This window comes from Artemia sp. Qi Xiang Cuo, chromosome 19 (assembly GCF_049724085.1).
Source record: "Artemia sp. Qi Xiang Cuo chromosome 19, ASM4972408v1, whole genome shotgun sequence".
Taxonomy (NCBI): domain Eukaryota; kingdom Metazoa; phylum Arthropoda; class Branchiopoda; order Anostraca; family Artemiidae; genus Artemia; species Artemia sp. Qi Xiang Cuo.
Window position 1 is genome coordinate 37,008,303 of NC_142812.1, and position 20,188 is coordinate 37,028,490.

At 35.8% G+C, this 20,188-nt stretch overlaps 1 protein-coding gene across 5 annotated transcripts in view; it reads right to left on the reverse strand.

The window, feature by feature from the left end:
- Positions 1-20,188, reverse strand: part of ATP7 (copper-transporting ATPase 1) — a 304,355-nt gene that overhangs the window by 153,455 nt on the left and 130,712 nt on the right. For all 5 annotated transcript variants that reach the window (XM_089105398.1, XM_089105396.1, XM_089105401.1 and 2 more), the window contains 4 exons: positions 16,181-16,321; positions 14,374-14,482; positions 7,658-7,911; positions 4,555-4,752 (listed from right to left, as the gene is read on the reverse strand). In XM_089105398.1, coding sequence (XP_088961524.1) covers positions 4,555-4,752; positions 7,658-7,911; positions 14,374-14,482; positions 16,181-16,321 — 702 coding nt within the window. The remainder of the gene's footprint in view (positions 1-4,554; positions 4,753-7,657; positions 7,912-14,373; positions 14,483-16,180; positions 16,322-20,188) is intronic.

Sequence of the window (20,188 nt, forward strand, 5' to 3'; positions counted from 1 at the left end):
TAAATAACATTGTTCCATCAAAATACATAACATTTTTATTTTGACATGATTCAAAGCCGAGCCTTTAAAGTGTACGAAACACTAATTTCGTATTTACTTGCAGGAGATCTTAAAAATCACAAACGAATCCCAAATGAATCCAATTCCAATAAATCGGGAAAACATTAAGCCATCCACCCTCTAGAATTTCTTGTCCTTCTGAGGCAGTTTTGTTTTATCATTATTATTGTTATTATTATTACTATTATTATCATTATCATTAATACTATTATTATTATCAGTATCATTATTATTATTACTATTATTATTCCGTAGTCAATAAATTCTGAGGCCACACTAGCTTAGCCTAATAATAAGAGAAAAGAAAAGATATAGACATATAAGAGAAAAAAAAGAGAGAGAAAAGAAAGATAGAGAAAAAAGATAATAAGAGAAAAGAAAAGACATAAGAGACAACAACGGCGACAAACGAAAAAAATGCACAGACAGTGAGAACAAGGAAGAAGGCAAATAATCAAGCCAGGATCTCCACTCAGCTGCCCTCAGTGCAAATACAACAAAAAACTAGATACAGGTCTAAGAAAATGAAATAAAAAAAACAACCTACATGGAGAGTAACATTGATAAGTGAATTGTAAATGGTGACTAAATGTTACAGTTAGGAAGGTACTATACCCTCATAGGGTTTCAAACTTACCAACTTCGGATCGATTTTATTTTCATCAAGGTCCTTTTCCTTTATGTATTAAACAAAACTACAACATGTAAATTCCTGTGAACTGCATTCACTGATCTTTCACGTCTAGATATCTAACAATGCCTATCCAAGAGGCTCACAATCTATATCGCTGAAATTACTGAATTTAGATATACGTAATATATTTATTTTAAATATACAAAGCTTCATTTTCAATTTAATTTAGACCTATGAGTCTTTTCAGTCGCTCTGAACGCTGCTTTGTGAAGCATTACTTATTGGCAAGAGATTTCGGAAAGGCTCTAATGACTCACAACAAAGATCTATGCGTTCTACCATAAAAAGGATACCTGCATTAAAGATGGGATAATTCATCCTTTCACAACCGAAAGTAAACTTTCCTATTCCTTCCTAAAATAATCAAACTTAGTGTGATTGAATGCAACAGATTTTGATCACTACGTTAAACAGGATTAAAATTTACCATGTTTGAAAGAAGCAGATTTCAACTCGTGGAGTTGCGACAAGAATATTTTAACCCATCAAAAATTTGCAAAGAATTTTTTTTTCTTCCGAGAGCTTTTACAGTTCAGAATATGCACTATTAACAAAGAAAACAACAACAACAGCAATATTTTTGATGAACAGTTATCTTGATCGTGACGAAACCCGCTTTCAGTGACTAATAAATAACTCTAATTTCGGACACATCAAATAGAACAAGTATCTTGGAGTCATCATGCGCTACGGAGGTCCTTTGCCAGAACGCTCTGTCATATCTTTGTACCCCCTTGTGTCCCCATCTACCACGGAGAGTTCAAACCCGCTATTAAAATGACCTTTCGGCGAATTAAAACAATTTAGTGTTCATACTATCAGACTAAGGCTCAGACAAACCGCAAAAGCGGTGTCACGGTCTCTCATATTACTATTGACCATTTGTTCGTTACTATTGCTGTTTCATTTTTAATTTTGAAAGTGAAATAAGGTCTGGCAGACGGTTACTTTCTAATTATTACATTCATTTCAATTTTCGTCCACTCATTTACCTTTCATTATATTTACTGATAATCTATTCTGTTAACTACAATAAATTTATCTTTATTCAGAAATTCCTCTCTGTTATTGTAGTTATTGGGGCTCAAAAAGTATTCGATCGCATAAATACTATTCAGATTTGAAATATTATATCATTATCCGGTTTTCGATGACGACACTGCCCTGTTTTCAATGCTGGTAAACTGTCTTAACATTGTGTTCAAAGGTGTAATACTTCATAACACTATATGATGTCTCACGCAGGGTGAGACACATTGCTCGTAGCACAGATGAGTTCTGAATAAAGCAAGGTTCTGCCAGAAAGCAGCACATATTATCAATCAAAAACGACAAAGCGATCTTAAGTCAATTCCAGCTGACATGTCTGATTGAAAGCAAAATCTTCCTTAAAACTTCCTTGAAATACGCCTTTCTTTGAACACTTATCTGAGAAACTAATATGAATGGTAGTTATTATGTATTCTAATCTTTCATAATGGGGTTCGAGTCAAGGTGTCGCCAAAACTTTGACTTAGGGTGAGAGTTAGTGGTGTGACTCTGCAAGCTCTACCACGGTGAGTCTGGGGAACTTATAGTTAAATAAATTCCAAAATAACATCTCAATTTCAGATGTCAGGTAAGGCGGAAAGAACGTCTAGAGCTGCTGCAAGTACAAGTTAGTACTGTCTATAAAAAATCTTCCAAACAAAAAGCTTCCATTTATACAAAAAGAAATTCAATGGTGAAAATACGAAGTTTCAACTCTTACCCGAAATAAAACTGAAGAGAAATTTACTTAAAAAAAAGAAGGAAAAGAACCTCATTGACTGACATGAGATTCGCCTATCAAAGTTCAACTCCTGTCAGAGCCTAGCTTAAAATAAGGTGAGGCAGAAGATGGGTAGAAAAATAGCAAAATAGCATTTTCTTTGCAAGTAAGCGCCAGTTTTCAATTTTTTTTTTTTTTTTAATGGCTCAATGCGTCTTCGGTAGACGACTTGGAACGGAACTGTAGAAGTAAAATTTGACTCCTTATCAGAGCTTCGCTCAAAACTAAGCTGTTTGGAATAAAATTATAGCACACGTGGCAAAAAAAATACTTTTTCCGCAAATATCAACCAGCTTCCAAAAAGTTTTTTTACAAGTTCAATACGTTTTCGTTAACATTTTCAGTTTTTTTTTTTTTTATTTAAATTTATTAATGAGTACGACTTATCATTAACAGGATTTCACAAACTTATGAAAATATTTTAGTTTCTGGTCAGAGTTACAAAAAAACAAATCTCAACAAAGAAAAAAAGGTCATTGAAAAACACAAAAAAAAGTTCTGAGATTCCATCTTAGAGACAGAGACCTTCTTTTCTTTTGATCAACTTAATTAAGATGAAAGAGAAACAAACTAATGAATGTTATTTGCTTCCTTTATAAACTAGGAAATTAAAGGCAATAAAGAGTTATTAGGGAACTGATATTTGGGGACATATTCAAAAAGTATAAAATATTAAAGCATGAAAAAAAAACTCCCCAAGGCAACCAGTTCAAAAAATACTATATTTATTTATTTATTAGTACCAAATACGGTAAGCTTTAACAAGCTTGTCGCACTGCACTAAATTCACAAGCACTCATCTAAATTCACTGCACATCTCACAAGCACTAAATTCAAATTATAGCAACCTTCTATCTGACCATAAACTTAGTGATGAAGTGTCCTAAAATATCTGGGTTTTACTTATTTTGTAACACTTTTTTATTTTGCGTTTACTTTTGTGTGATTTATGTTGGAATCAAAATCGCGTTAATGTAAATTTGTGCAGCTTCCTTTCCCTGTTAATTCCATCCTAGTCAATTTTGAATGAGGGACATTCAACAAAAAAAAGTTGGGCCCTTGATGGACCAAGTAGAGCCAAACATTTAATGGCACTTACGTATTATAGCGACCACACCCGAGAAGGGAAGTTAGATTAATTCTAAATGAAATACACCAAAATAGGATGAAACTATAATACTTTAGTAACAAAATTATGAAAAATAAATCAGAGAATTATGGTAAGCAGGCCACCCAGAACGCATTCTATTAAATACCTAGCCTAACCAACTCTATGTATTAAATATTTAATTAAAATATACCTGCATAGTAACTTATCTCACTCAGGCTAAGCTAATTATCTCCAAGTGCACGCAGAGAAACCGGTTTTACAGATCAAGAGCAACGGTGTGGTCGCTATAACACGTAAGTACCCATTGAATAATTGACGGAAACTAATTACTTACGAGGGGCAATATTCAATCTTTTTTTAAAGATCTTCCATCATTGGTATAGTTAGTTCTTATTAAGATTATGATTCATGAGGGCGGTAGGTTATTTTACCAAGTTCTTTCCGTTCAGTCTTGCATTAGTCAATATGTTTTATTTGAACTTGATAGGGTTTTTTTATCGGTTGTTGCAACAGATTACTATTTCCAAGGCCTTTTTTACTTAATAAATGAGTTACATACCCACAGAGGGACTGAGGGGAAGAAGCTCCACCACTCCTCCCCCCTCCCCCCCAAAAAAAGAAAGACTGATACTAAAAATTAACGAAAACTTGAAACAACATACATGTAACAACCTTTTCACTATTTGGTAAAGAGCTCTTGAATCGCGACTTCCCTATGTTAGATTTCTTTCTTTCTTTTTTGGCCAAAAGTTTAATAAAAGCCTGACGCTAGACTCATTTCCTCACCTCCCTCCTCCGAACAAGATTAGAGATTTTAGTTTCCACCTTCCCCAGACTGCAGTTATAAATCAAAAAATGAGATAAACAATATTTACTCACTTTATGTGCATTTTCAAGTACTTCTGCGCCTTTAATCAAGATTCCATTCAGAGCTCCGACTCCAGTTCCGACCATTACAGCAGTGGGAGTGGCCAAACCCAAAGCACAAGGACACGCAATTGCTAAGACAGTTAGTGCACATCTAAACGCATATTGGAACACTATTTCTGTATAATTGAAACCGTGCATGTCCATTTCCTGTAGAAAAAAAAACTTGAATATTAGATAGAACAGTCTTAACAAGTTCTCAATTTGTGTTTAATGTAATTTATATGGTTTTGCTAATGTGGCCGTTAACTCCTCGGACAAGCGTAAGCATCTAGAGTCCATGTCATATTGTGTTTGTGTTTTTGTATCTCTGTGAAATGAAGTTATTCTTTTTTTCTACAAGAAGGTATAAAAAAAAACACCTCCACTCCAGTTCATTTGAAGACAAACTCAAGACGAAACATACTAGTAAGATAATACCGTATTAAAAAAAAATGGCTTTACTCTAATTAGACATTTGGGCTAAACGCCCAAAATCAAATAACGTAACTTCGAAAGAGAATCAACTTCGATGTTGCTTTCTCCGGGCAATTTCTCCTTGCTAGCCCCAAGCACCGACATTTTCCACCCGCTGCTGCCAACTCAGTAGTTAATACCAGAAAGAAGAACAAATTAGTGCTAGTATCTTGCAGAACAAATCGATTTAATAATTGATTCGTACCGTTTTTTACCAGTGCCAATATAACGAAATGCCTTAGGACTCGGTTTGTAAATGACAGCGATATTTAGTTTGTGATTTTTATCTACGACTATGAAAGCTGTCTTTAAATAAATGATTTCTGAATTCTGATTCAGAAATGAATATTCTGTCTTATTTCGAAATAAATCCCTTGGCCTTACTTTTTCCTCAGCCTCCAAATTCCCGACAAAACGCCTTATCTTAACTTGGGGAGAATACTCAATAACTGAGTAAAGTGACCTAAGTTGAGATGGGTGTTTTCCCTAGATCTCTGTAAAATCTTTGAAGTTAGGGCGCTTCTGCCGCATGACTTTTTCGATTTAAAGCGGCAGCTCTGTGACTTCAACACAAAATTACAGAGGAGGACATCTAGAGTTAAATCCAGTCATTCACGGAAAACTGTCCTAACTCAACTTGGGGCGTTTTCCCAAAACATGTTTGCATTTTTTTTTGGAAAGTTGAATATTCTCTTCGTTGTCACATAAATGCATTACCGACATTTTCATTATTATGTTGAACATGTATTTATATTGTTTCCATTAATCTGCATGGCATGTACCAGAAAGAAATCGCTGGAGCACCCAGTTAATCGCTTGTGCCAGTGGTTTCCCAAGCCTCTTTAAGGCAGCACCACAGATTATCTATTAGGTTTCACTCGCTATCTCACTTCGACATTATTGCCTACCTCAAAAGCCATCTGATCAAATGATTGGTCTTCCTAAAGGTTGATGATATCTAACGACATTATACGGGCCGGACGTTATCCAATCCAAGCACGGATGGAATGTTATCCAATACAATGACATTGCGCGAAATAATCCGGGCGGCCGAGTTTTGTTAGATACCCAATGTAATTGAGGGTCACTATGGCCAATGTATTTTGCTGGGAGTGAGAAATCTGAGTAAGCCTCAATAACCTGTGGTAACACCACAAGGAATTATTTTAAAAAAAATAAAAATATTTAAAAATAATTTATATAAAAATATAAAAATAATCTGCTGATCCAGCATACAAAACAAAAACAGAGAGTCCAGAATTCATAATTTAAAATCATTCGGGCACGCTATCCCTAAGACGGTTACTCAGGCACACATCCAGGGAAGAGGAGGCATCAAACCTATGCTCACCATCCCAAAATTGCCAAACTTTTATGACTTTTCCAAATATTTCCTATATGCTCCTCATAAATCACCTACTTAGCAGAAAAAATGAATTAACCCCAACTAATTCATTAAGCTTTGTTTTAGAAATAAAATTTCCAGCAAATCGGAACCAACTTTGCTGCAAAGAGCTTCCATCGATATACATGAAAACTGATTGGTTGACAACAGTAACTAATGCAAAAACCTTGATAAAAATGGAATCTGGCAGAAGAAGTTTTTTTCTTTAAAAGAATATTTTTTTTTCTTTTTGTAGGAATTTTCTTGTTGTAACATCTTCCTTAGAGACTTAAACTTTTTGTCAGTAACGTGTTAGCTTTATCTTCTTTTAAGACTTCATTAAAGAAGTGTCAACTGAATATGAGTTAATAACGCCGGTGGTAATAGAAGATGCAACATTTCATGAGATATTACGTCCATTTCGCAAGAAAGATAGATGAGAGAATACATAATTATACGACATTATTTTTAATTCCTTCAAACAAATATGATGCATTGACTTAAAATTTCTAGAATACTCCACTATAAGTTAAGGGGTCACTCACTCTCTATAAGTCGTTTAGTCATCACGCCACGCCTCTTCGCGCCATTCATTAAAAACACCACGCAACGCATGGCACACGCCACCTGGTCTATATGTTTTTGAAATTGGGCTACCAATCCCCATGAGTTTGCAGAGATAAAAATAACTTTAAATCCAACCTAAACCTTTTCCCTCTTCTTGCAGGGAGGAGAAGATGGAGATTTTTGCAGTAAGTGCCCTTAAAAAATCAAGGATTGTTTTGCTTCGAAAAATCTTTTGTTTTGTTATGACACAATTTTGTCTGTCGGGGAGGAGCCTTATGTGTCAATGTTTTTCATTTTTTTCTACGAATATTAAACAAAATAAAACATAAAACAATTGTCAAAGGTTCTAAACATTATTGTAAGTAAAGTCCCTATTTTAAAGCGGAAAGTTCTTTTTTCAAAGCTTGTTCAACGCGTTTTTATAAGACGAGTTATCTAGAAGGGAGGAAGGCGCTTCAGCCCCTTCCCCGCGAGTCTGCGCTTGGATTTAAGAATCCTTTCCAGACAAAAATGTCACTGCATTCATGGACAAGGGTAAACAAAATACTATTAGCATAAATAGACAGATAAATAAAAAGGGGTTAGGGTGACTTATCTTGATAGAACTTAGACAGGTGTAAGCAAAGCGATGCTTTAAAGATTTCTTACTGTTATTGGGAGGTATTCAAGGTCAACATAACCGACTATAATCCATCCTGTCAGAGTCGCTAAAGATAGTAAGGCCACAGCAGGTACAAAATAGCCAGCAATTTTGTCAGCTAGTTGTTGAATTGGAGCTTTTGAAGTTTGTGCTTCTTCAACGAGGCGAACTATCTGTGCCAAGGTTGTATCTTGGCCAATGTGAGTTGTTCTAACTATGAGTAATCCACTCTGATTTATTGATCCTCCAATAACAAGTGATCCTATAAATACAAATTGACCACTGACCACAAGCAAATCATGATTAATATTAGAAGATACGGGGTAACTTGTAAAAAGCGGTACATACCGGGTGCGCTAAATATGAGGGACCTATTTACTTGTGAACTATAGCACAGTGTTTCCTTCCTAATGAAGGCTTTACATGATCTAGTCAGTCAAAATACCTTATTAATACCTGCAACAATGATAAACTGACATTATTCGATTTTTACGTTATGCTCGAGTCACTTGGCAGCGGATAACACCAAAACCCGAACGACTACGGCGCAACAGAGTCAAAAGATTCAAACATGTGGGACTATAGCTCACGCACTAATGGTTAAATCTAAATAAATTTTTATTTGTATCCTCTTTTTTGTCTTTTTTTTTTCTTTAACCTTACCCTTGGGCTGAAGATAAAAGAACCACTTTTACTAAAAGAATTTTCTTTTCAACATTTGGGCCTATTTTTAAAAGAACGTTCAGCATGCAAAACTAGCCCTATTTTATAACCAATAAAAGCACTATGAAAACAGAAGGATATGCCTGTTTAGAACACTAAATAATCTTAAACTTTAATTGAAATCCAATTTTCAATTAAACAAAATTTAAGTAGTTTTACAAATTTTATTTCATATTTTTTTGTAAATACAAATCTTTTTGTTAGTTATGAAAGGATAGGTTTTTTTTTTTTTTTTTTAATTCTAAGGAAACACCCTGTATACACCTTCTATCCAAAGGTAGGAGTGCACATTTACACTTTTTATTCATCCGAGAAATTACATTACGGTGGGTTTACGTTTGGACCGAGAGTGCCGTAAAAATTGTTTTTAGGATTTGTCTTACCTTCCCACTTACCTTTTCTAATTAAGAATGACTGTACAAAAGACAACCGAACAAAATGTTCAAAAAAATGTCTTTTTTTAGAATTCAAACTTCTTTCTAGATGTGTATTCGTTCTCTAGCGATGAACAGTCAGTAGGTTCTTGTGGTCATTTTCTTTAAAGTTAGCGTGGTTATAAAACTCTGTCGCGATGACGGCAATAACAATGTACAGCACCGACAGCATCGGTAGTATTCCGTGCTTCCACTATTCCAGAAGTTTTCGATGTTTCCCCAACTTTCGCGAAAATAAAATTGGTTTCTTTGAAATTTCCCCATAAGAAAATTGGTTCTTTGAAATTTGCCCAAAAATTAGCATCAACGAAAATTAAAATTCTATCTCGTCTTAGCAAAATACTCTTCATATTTAATTTTCGGGACGATTTCGCAGCACCCAGTTTAATTTTGTCTTGGGGAATTCCGTCGAAATCGTCAAAATTTGGAGATAATGAAAGCACTGCCTAGTAGACCCCCAATATGGCCAATCAACATGACTGAAACCCAGCTTAAAAGAGTTAATGACGTACAGTAGATTAACTCTACGTGCAGCTTTTAACTTGTCTTGACTCATAACCAGAATAAGATTTTTTAATAAAAATCCTTCCTACAACTATCAAGCAGTTCGTGGTAACAAAGTGTAAGTAAGGAGCGATCGGCCCAATAACAATCAAAACTCTAAAAAAATGAATTTTAATAATAATTAATACAACAAAATTGACTTTTTATGCTGAATCCAATAGGATTCAGCTGAATCAATACGTAATCAAAGTCATAGTAATACTACTACTACTAATATTAACAACTCACCGCAGCACCAAGCCGCCTGAGGCCAACAGAGCTACGCGCGCCCCTCCTCCATCCCAATCTGTTCAAAGTCTCCATTTTTACACCCTCAAAAGAAGTTCCCATTTCTTTTAAATCTTTCTTTAGGACATCCTCCCACCCCAGACGAGGATGACCTGCTTTCCGTTTAGCCTAAGACGGTTTACCGAAAAGGGCAATATTTGGCAATCTGTCATCCTTCATCCGCAGAACATGCCCTTGCCATCTCAACCTTTCTTTCATTATAGCCCTAGAAAGCGGGATTGAAGCACTCTTTCGTACAGCCTACTGTTTGAAATACGGTCAGACAACCGGGTACCCAAAACAGTCCATAGGTAATTAATCTGGAAAACATCTAGTAAATCTTCATCCGCTTTCCGGAGCGCCCATGCTAAAGAGCCATATTTGACCACATTCATCGCTGTACCTTCCAATATTCTAATCTTGGCTTGCAGACTTATATTCCTATCCTTCCAAACCTATTTTTAACTGTGAAAAAAACACCCTGAGCCTTGGCTATTCTACTTTTTAAGATCTTCACTGCTCCCACCGTCTTTACTAATAATATAGCGAGGTAAGTAAAGCTGCCCACCTGATCAATCATTTCATTACCCAACATCACCCTTTCATCTTCACTTATCCCAAGCCTTAGTGACTTAGTGTTTTTAACATTAATTTTCAAACCCATTCTAGCACCCTGAACTCGCAAAACCTCTAAAAGTTCATTCATTTTGTTCACACTTCCATCTAGGATTCTTGATTCATCAGCATAAGCTAAGTCCAGGAGAGTTTTTCCTCCCCATTTGATTCCGTGGTCTGTCATTGCCTTTCCTGTGCTCCTTCAGACAAAGTCCATCAAAATGATCCATATAAAGGGGGATAGAAAACAACCCTGCTAAACTCCTGAATTAATACAAAATCAGCTGCTAAACTCAATTCCTACCTTGACCGCAGCAGTGTTATTCTCGTACAAAGCACTGATCACTGTAATGTATTTGTCGGGTAAACCAAACAAGGATAAGACCTTTGCTAAAGCTCTCCTATGAACAGAATCACTTTCTCATAATCTATAAAACAAAGGACCAAAAGTGTTTCACAACTAAGGAACTTCTCTATTATTAACCTAAGAGTGAAAATTTGGTCAACGCATCCTCTACCTTTTCTAAAACCGCATTGTTCTTCTCTTGAAACTTTGTCTACAGCATCTCTCAGTCTAAAAAGTATCATATTACTAAGTAATTTGCTACCTACAGAGACCAGACTAATGCCTCTATAATTACAACACTCACTCTTATCACCTTTCTTTTACAGGGTTTAATTAAGGTTTTCATAAAATCGTTAGGTATTTCCCCTTTTTCAAAAATCCTATTCATAATCTTCAGTAACTTACTTCTAACCTCAGAGCCACCATATTTAAGGAATTCATTTACCACACTATCATCACCTGGAGCCTTATTATTTTTTAATCCTTTTAGTACTATCGCTAACTCTTCTTCAGAAAACCAAAGTCTTCCTTCACATCCAAGGTATCACAAACTTTTTTATTTTCCTCTATATCTTTTCCTGCAATTGTATCTCGGTTTGGCACATTCTCAATATGTTCTGCCCATCTCCCTTTAACTCTTTCCTTATCACTAATTGTGTCCCTGTTCCTATATTTAACTAGGACAAGTCCGGATTGACTACTCTCTCTCTCAATTTATTAACATGTCAGTAAAATATTTTCCTATTATGCCGTCTAGCTGCATCTTCCAGATTCTCGGCAATTTTATCCACGATTCTCGACATTTTTATCATACTTCACGTCTCCTTAGTTCATATTTTAATGCTTTCTCTACTCTGTTTACATTCCTTTTGTTTTCACACGATCTATCACTCAGTTAGTTCTTGTACAAGCCCCTTCTCCTCTCTATTAAACATAAGGCTTTTTCACTCATATTCCTAGCTGCAGTCTTGACTTTCTTCCCTAAGACACCATCAGCAACTTCATAAATTGTTTTTCTAAAATTATTCACAGCATTTCCCATAATGTCAAATTTTAAATTCTTAAGTTTAGTATCCAACTGTTCTTGGAAAGTTTTTCTCACATTCTCATCCTTGAGTCTACCAGCATCATAACATCCCGGAAGATAGTTATTCTTCCGAAATTTCAACTTTAAATTAACCCTAGACACTACCAGACGGCGGTATTTACACTTAGCATCGATAACAGCACTCCTATATACCCTAGTATATTGTATTGATCCTGTCAGTCTTCGATTTACTATAACATAGTCAATAAGGTTTGCTGTCTTACCATCACGTGAATACCATGTCAACTTATGGGCCATGTTATGACCACACACCGTATTGCTTATAACTAGATTGTTATACCTACAAAATTGCAAAAGTCTGTAGCCATTACTGATTTTTTTTTTTTTTTTCTACACCAAATTTACCTAGGTTAGGATACCATATATCCCTATTTCTACCGACCTGGGCGTTAAAATCTCCAAGTAAAACACCATATTTCTACCTGGGACCCTGTCTATTTGCTCCTGTAACTAAGTAAAATTCATCCGAGTCACTAGTATCTCCGTCAGTCGGTTCAACAGGGGCATATACTACTATAACTAATGCCCTCAACTTTTTAGTCATGAAGTGAGCAATTAGTATTCTATTATTAATGCCTTCCCAGCCTAAACAAGACTTCACGGCTTCCTTATTCATTATGAGCCCTACTCCCTGTCTATGTACACCATCCTTCCTGCCTGAGCAAACAACTTCTATATCACCTAATTTCAGGCTTCCTACCCCTGGGATGCGAGTTTCTGAAACCCCTAATAAGTCCAGTTCAAATCGTCTAAATTCGTCATTCAAAATGCCGATTTTTAACGTCGTAACATTCCAAATTCCAATTTTCATGTTCTTTAAATCGTTGAAACTATTTTGGCCTCAGGAAAAGCAATGATCCCGGATACCAGTGCAGGATGGGGATAAAAATATCTTCTCAAGTCTACACTGAAGCACTTAAGCTGGCTTAGAACCATACAGCAGGAAGTCCCTGGGACCTATAGTATGAATGGAGGGTTTGTGCAATCCTGGGCCCATCTTGGTCACAACATGGTATTAAGCACTTGGCGATGCTCTTCTATCAACAAGGGTCGAAATCCTGGACAGACAGTCCCTAGCCTATTACCTCCGACTCCCTATATATTCATACCTACAAATATTATGCTACTACGGGGAGGCAGTCCATAGTAGATAAATTAGCTAGGAAGAGGTTTTTCAGCCCGAAAACGCCCGTCAAAACAGACCAAGTTCAATTTTGCCCATCAAAAGTTACGAGACTGGGAAAATTTACCAGATTTTAGAAAAAAGAGGGAAAAAGAATCACACCGGTCTTAACAAACACCAGACGAAAAGCCGCACAGTTCGTCATAAAGAAAACCACGCCATCAGGTTCAGCATAACAGATAACCCTGCTGTAGAGGTCTCAAATTCCTATGTACAAAAATGCTAGGTTTTCCAAAAAACACAAATTACCAGAAGAAGGTTCAACGATGCGTGTTTATTTTTTTTTCTTTCTTTTCTTTTCCTCGGGGGTGACCTTATCGAACCAGTTGTCATAGAAGATCGGGAGAGGGTTCATTAGAACGGAAATTACAAGTTGAAATGCCCGTTTTAACTAGCTAAAAAGATTATACGACAGCTAGCCCCCTTCCACTCCCCTTTTGTCACCAAAGACATCCGATCGAAATTTTGAGATGGCCATTCGGTTCAACATAGTTGAAAGGTCCGATAACTACGCCTCTGAGGATGACATGACCCTCCCTCCCCCCCCCCCATAGCGCTCGAGAAAGGGCTGCAAGCAATGCAATTTGCCCATTGTCTACAAATAGTATTTGTTATTGGAGAATATTGGAAGTTTTTCATGAGGGAGAGTATTTTCTATGGGAGGATTTCCCTCGGGGAGAATTTTCGATGGGGAGGAATTCTTCCAGAGGAATTTTATAGTGGAAATTTTACACGGAGGAGCGGGATGTGATAAGTGGTCAGAAATTAAATATAAAAAAAAAATTATTTCGACTAAAAGTAGGAACAGCATTAAATCTTAAAACGAACAGAAATTAATCTGTATATGAGAGGGCCTACCCTTTCCCCATCCCTCACTCCTTACGCTAAAGTTTGACTTTTTCCCCAATTCTTTAAGAACAACTCTTGAAACATAAGGGGTGCTGAATTTGAATGAGAAGTTTTTTTTTTTTTTTTTTTTTTTTTTTTTTTACTAAGACTAGCGTAAAGAGCGAGGATTGAGGAAGGGACAGTCCCTCAAAAACTGTATAATTTCTTTTCGTTCTAAATTTTAATGTTTTTCTTTACTTTTAGTTGAAAAAACTCGTTTTTTTATCTAATTCTGGCAAAGGAGATCCATACGAGCAAGGTTACGTTTCATTCATTGTGAGGCTCTGTGAAGGTAAAGTATGTAGTTGCCGAAGAAAACCATGGCTTTCATGTTACGACGCTTTTGAAATGAATGAGGAGCGTTTTAGTGAAGTATCAAAACAGGAGCATTACAGCCGGTACTGATCTGTTTCAAAAATTGTTTCTGGACTTTGCTCCCTTTAACAATGAACAAACAAAATAAAAATTAAAAATCGGACAAATTTGCAAAGACACGAGTTTCCTTTTAAAATATATATCAGAGTAACTGAGCCTTTTCTTTTAAAGAAAATAAAATATCAAACTTTAGAACAAGAAGATGCATTGAGAGTCCTTACCTTTCTTCTTGAGAACAGGCATTGATTCTCCAGTAATTAGTGACTCGTCACAGGTAGAACTCCCGGAGAAAACTTTTCCATCAACTGGAACTTTTGCACCTGGTACCACCTGAACAAGAAAAATTAACAAGACTAATTTAGCAGCCTTAAGGTAACAAGTTGTTCCGAATTCTAGTAGATAATTCAACAGAACTAAAATGAAGAATCAATGGTTCATTAAAAATATGTCTGACTGAAATGGTTGTATTTTCAATGTATTTCTGATCAAAGTGTTTAATGGAAACTAATATAACAAATAAAATAAAAGCAACAGTTCAAAATTTTCTTTCGTTTTACTGGTTAAAAACCAATAAATTATTACTCCTCCTTCTCAGATGCCTTGCTCTTTACAGTGCCCTTATCAGGTGCCTTGCTCTTTATAGTGCTCTTGCTCTATATAGTGCCCGGGGCCATCCGGGGAAAAAAATGGTTTAGTTTCTCTAGTGATTTTTTTTTTTATTTTCATGTGATAAAAGAAGGTTAAAACGATGAATTATTGGATTCAAAAATAAGTAACTGCTAAAAGCTAATTTCGAAATGTCAACTTTAATAACCTTAGAGCTGCGGTATTTTCACTGCTGGGTTGCCTAATGAACACTTTCAGCCTTTCGGGCTCTAAAATCCTATGAGAACCGTACATTCATTCTGTGGTGTATTTTGGAAAAAAAAAGTACCAAATCTGACCCCTTTGGCACTAATATACTTCTAAAAGAGCGAACTTGGCAGTCCTGCATCCTCAATAAGCATCTAAAAGTGTTTGATTACATAATATCAGATGTCTTCAGAGTTATGATAACAGCCTCAACATAAGATCCACAGGCCAAAAAATATGCGAATAATTTGTCATCTTAATTTTTATTCCCTCTTATTTTACAATGACTTTACAGTGGCAGCATTTTTTCGATTTGGGGGGGGGGATATTTTGATATGAAAGACAAAAAATTGCTCATTCAATGAAATTTAACGAGCTTATTGTTTCCACTTTAACATGAGAAAAAAAAAAATCAGTAACAAGTTTATAGGATAAAACTTCTGGTTTAATTATCAATATGGTTCGAAATGGTATTAATCATGTAATTTAAATGATATACTTAACTAAATGATCATTAATTAACGTTTTCCGTACTTTCAACTTGTAAAAATATGCTATCCGATTTGCTTTGAATTTAGGTTTCTAAAAAAAGTCAACAGCAAAATACCAAAACGCCATAAAAATAATGTCTTAACGTAAAAAAAGTCATTTTATCTCACGCATAACTAGTATATTAGGAACAAGATAAGCTGAAATGTTGGGAAACATTTGACGCTTTTGACATCGTACTCTATTTTCCCGAAACGGAGTCAGGTCAGGATAAGGCAAAAGTTCTCGCAGTTCATATCGGAGTTTCGTCGTTTTAACACCCAATCATAACTAATCGCCAAGGAAACAAAAGCACAGACCGTTTTTGGTTACTGAGAACGGGCTGAAACGGCAATGATGAGGTGAATGTATTCCAGAATCAAGTAGAAAACGTTCAGCTGTTATCATTTCTACCTTCTAAATATCAAACTCACTCGTCATGCACACAACAATGGCAAAGCCGCAAAACTTTCATAACAATTTCAACTCTTGTCATAACCAATCGAATAATCAGATTTGGAGCATAAAGTAATTTGTTTTTATTAAAAAGACCCCAAATTTTAGCAATTTACTTTAAAAAAAATAGCATCTTGAAAATTTTTGGCATTTGGCTTAGAACAACAATCAGATTTTTTTTTTAATTCTTACCTTAAGAAGGTCACCTCTTTGAACCAGCTCAACACTAATTTGTTTTTCGCTAAGTATTTCCCCTTCTTTGCCAGTCTCTACAAGCGTCGCCTCTGTAGCTTGAAGAGATATTAATTTCGCCAAAGCTTCGGATGTTTTTCCCTGAAAGAACAAGACAAAATTAGCTTCAGATGAAGCCAACTTCAGATTTAATCTTAGTACTAAAGGGATATAAAAACAGAACAATTTATTCTATCAACTAGTAATTCGTACTCAGTTTAGAGTCACCTTACTGTCAATGGGTCCGATATCTATATAAACCTAAGGCATTGAAAGCCGCCGTTCTGGGGACCGGAAAGTTACCTCGAGTTTATTGGCCTCATTTTCTTTTCCTTTTACAGTATCACAGACAAAAGAAATCGGCCTTTTGAAAAAAGTGCCGAATTGGCCAAAAAAGTGACGAATTATATGGAACAAATAATTTAAAAATTAGCATAATTTATAGGAGGTTATAAATATATATCATATCGATATGTAGTGAATATATAAGAAATTACAAAAACAAAATCCCTAAGTTTCTAAGGTAGAGTACGAGCCACAATATCCCCCTTCCCCCATGAACTTATGTCCCCACCTTACGGAGAAAAGATCTTGAGGTATCACCAAACAAATAAATTATTATATACTAAGCATATTGGCCGTATCTCAACATTCTTAGTGAAAAAAAACAACTCTGAGACAGGTCTATATCGCTTACAAGCCTTAAATCAAAGGACTAGCCATTTCATTACCTGGCCCCCCCGAAGTAACTTGAGAGCCAAGAAAGTGTAGCACATAAAAAAACAGCGCTCGGTTTCTACCAATACCCATTGTTATCGAGAATTGATGCTATCTTCAAAGATAGATGCTAGTAGTACGGCCATAGGCACCACTGAATACACATGCACTTACACATGCCTGAGGCATGGATATGTGTGTAGTTTAACCGATACATTGGGTTACAAGGGCCAGTCACCTATTACTACGAACGGTACTTACCTTACCAGACGGGTTTTCTAATGTGACACACATTTTTTTGTGTGTCAGTCGGTTAGGGAGAGCTGGCGGTTAGTCCATATGATGACTTGATTAGTCGGTTTTTTAAAAAACTTGGCAAGCTATTTGGCTTGTCAGGGTCGGTCACCTATTACTACGAACGGACTTTCAGTCCTACATTCACGGGTTTCTGCAAATTGTTTTGGGCTTAATTGAAAAAATAACAGTTTAAAAAAAAAAAAAAAAAAAATTTATTCGTGATCTTTCTTATGGCAAAAAAAAATAAGAATTCAAAAAAAAAATGGGAAAACGGGTTAATAACAGGTAGGTTATAGATATATGGTAACTCATTCAGTATCGCATGTATTTTTAGTGGTATCAATGGTATTTCATTTGCCTAAAGCTATCTCGATTTGCCAAAACTTTTATCGTTCACATAAAACTAACTCAATTTGCAAAAATGGTATTCGATTTGCGTAACTCTGCTCTGAACGTCCTTAATGAGGATATAAATAATATAGAATGACATTGTGACTTGACCTAGCTTTACTTCTCCGATGTGGTCTGTATAATAGACAAGTAACGTTTGAAAAGTATTGTTAATTTAAAATAGGATTTTACGTCTCCTTCGCCCCCCCCATGTCTGAGGGGGCAGGGGGTGGTAGGAAAGGGGGAGCGGGAGTCAATTTTGGAGATTTCTGGTAACAAGTACCATTCATTGAGATCGTAGCTCTATGTTGGCTCGTTTTAAATACTTCAGCTTATCTATTCATTTGTGTTAAATAAAAATCTTGAATCTGGAAAATAAAAAATAAGTATTTAAACAAAATGTACGATGCTGCTAATTAAAGAATAGTAGGCTACACTCAGAATTGTTTGCATGAGGGTTCAGTTAAAGAGGTCTCACTTCCACGAGGGTTCAGATACATGGGGGTTCACTTGCGAAAGGGTTCAGTTACACGGGGATTCAGTTACAATGGAACCCACACAAAAACAATGGGGCACACACAAAAGCCAAATGAATGACATTGCGACTTGGCCTAGCTTTACCTCTCCAATGTGGTCTGTATAATACACATCTGGGGAGGGGAGAATGGAGGTAAGTATTTAGTTTAAAAAAATGCTAGGAGGACTTGAGTTTTGTGGGTAGGGTGAAAAATGGTACTTATTCAATATCCTGGTAAACATTATACCTCATTCTTTTATTCTAACTTAACTTCTAGGAATAGGACTTCATTCCATCGGCTAAATCAGTTTATTCATCTATAACGGTGAACAAAAAGACTATTTATTCTCCATATTCTTCTGATCATGCACCCATTCCTCCTTCTCTCTTCTGCTTCTGATCATGCGCCCACTCCTCCTTCTCACTCGGGGTCAGTTGACGTCTCAGTATCCGGTAAAAAGCCATGTTATTTGCTTGCGTGTATAGGAATTCCCATGCTATTTGCTTGCGTGTATAGGAATTCCCTTGTTATCTGCTTGCATATATAGGAATTCCCATGTTATTTGCTTGCATGTATAGGAATTCCCATGTTATTTGCTTGCATGTATAGGAATTCCGTTGTTTTTTGATTGCGTGTATAGTAATTCCCATGTTATTTGCTTGCGTGTATAGGAATTCCCTGGTTATTTGCTTGCGTGTATAGGAATGCCCATGTTATTTGCTTGCGTGTATAGGAATTCCAATGTTATTTGCTTGCATGAATAGGAATGCCGACGGTATGTGCTTGCATGTATAGGAAGTCCAACGTTATTTGCTTGCATGTATAGGCATTCCCATGTTATTTGCTTGCGTGTATAGGAATTCCCATGTTATTTGCTTGCATGTATAGGAATTCCCTTGTTGTTTGCTTGCGTGTATAGGAATTACCACGTTATTTGCTTGCGTGTATAGGAATTCCCATGTTATTTGCTTGCATGTATAGGAATTCCCACGTTATTTGCTTGCGCGTATAGGAATTCCCTTGTTATTTGCTTGCATGTAAAGGAATTCCCATGTTATTTTCTTGCGCGTGTAGGAATTCCCATGTTATTTGCTTGCATGTATAGGAATTCCCATGTTATTTGCTTGCGTGTACAGGAATTCCCATGTTATTTGCTTGGTTTTTATTTAATTGGTGCCCATTAAAAACGAAATTTTTGTTTTAAATAAGTAGTCTTTGTATCTTTAAAAAGAGCTTTACGGGGTTTGAGAGACTCTGTTGCCTGATTCCGTGTGGTTTTTCTTTACTTGGTGCTCATTAAAAACGAAATTTTTGTGTTAAATAATTAGTTCTTGTATCTTTTAAAAGAGATTTATGGGCTTTAAGAGACTCGGTTGCATTGTATTTTCTATAATTTTCTTACAAGAAACTAGAGTTTACGACCAAAAACCCTTATTAGCTCAGATTTTATAGAAATGGTTTTATATATCGATCTGAAAATAGACTAAAGTTTCAGATTTGAACCAGAGAATTGTATTTTCCATAATTTTCTTACATCTTTGGAAATCATTAACGATAACAAACATGTTTTCGACCAGATAGGTTTTTGAAAGCACATTCAGCATGGCGTGCGCTATTTTTTTATCATGAACCCTTTAGAGACCAATTTGATCAACTTGGAGAAAGCTCAAATAGAATCATTACTGATATTGATATTAGTGCGTAAACTACAAACTGACAAAAATATCCAGAACTTTTTTTCTTATAGCCTTGACTTTGAAGACATTTCTTCATCTTAATTGGCTTTAGAAATATCATGCAAAATAAAACTAACCAAACAGTCGTTGCTTTATCGAATTTTGAGCAAACAAAAGGATTGTAACACCTGATTGGCTCGTTTGAATGCAATTTCAAGCCAGTGAAAAGAACGAAGTTTTTCAGTAAGGACACTCGATATCCTAAAAGTGATTGATTCAAACTTTTACCTTGAGAATCGATGTTGTTAGCAGAATTTCAAAAGGATCGTTTATGAGTGCTGACGTATCTGATGAAATAATTTAGGTCGTAT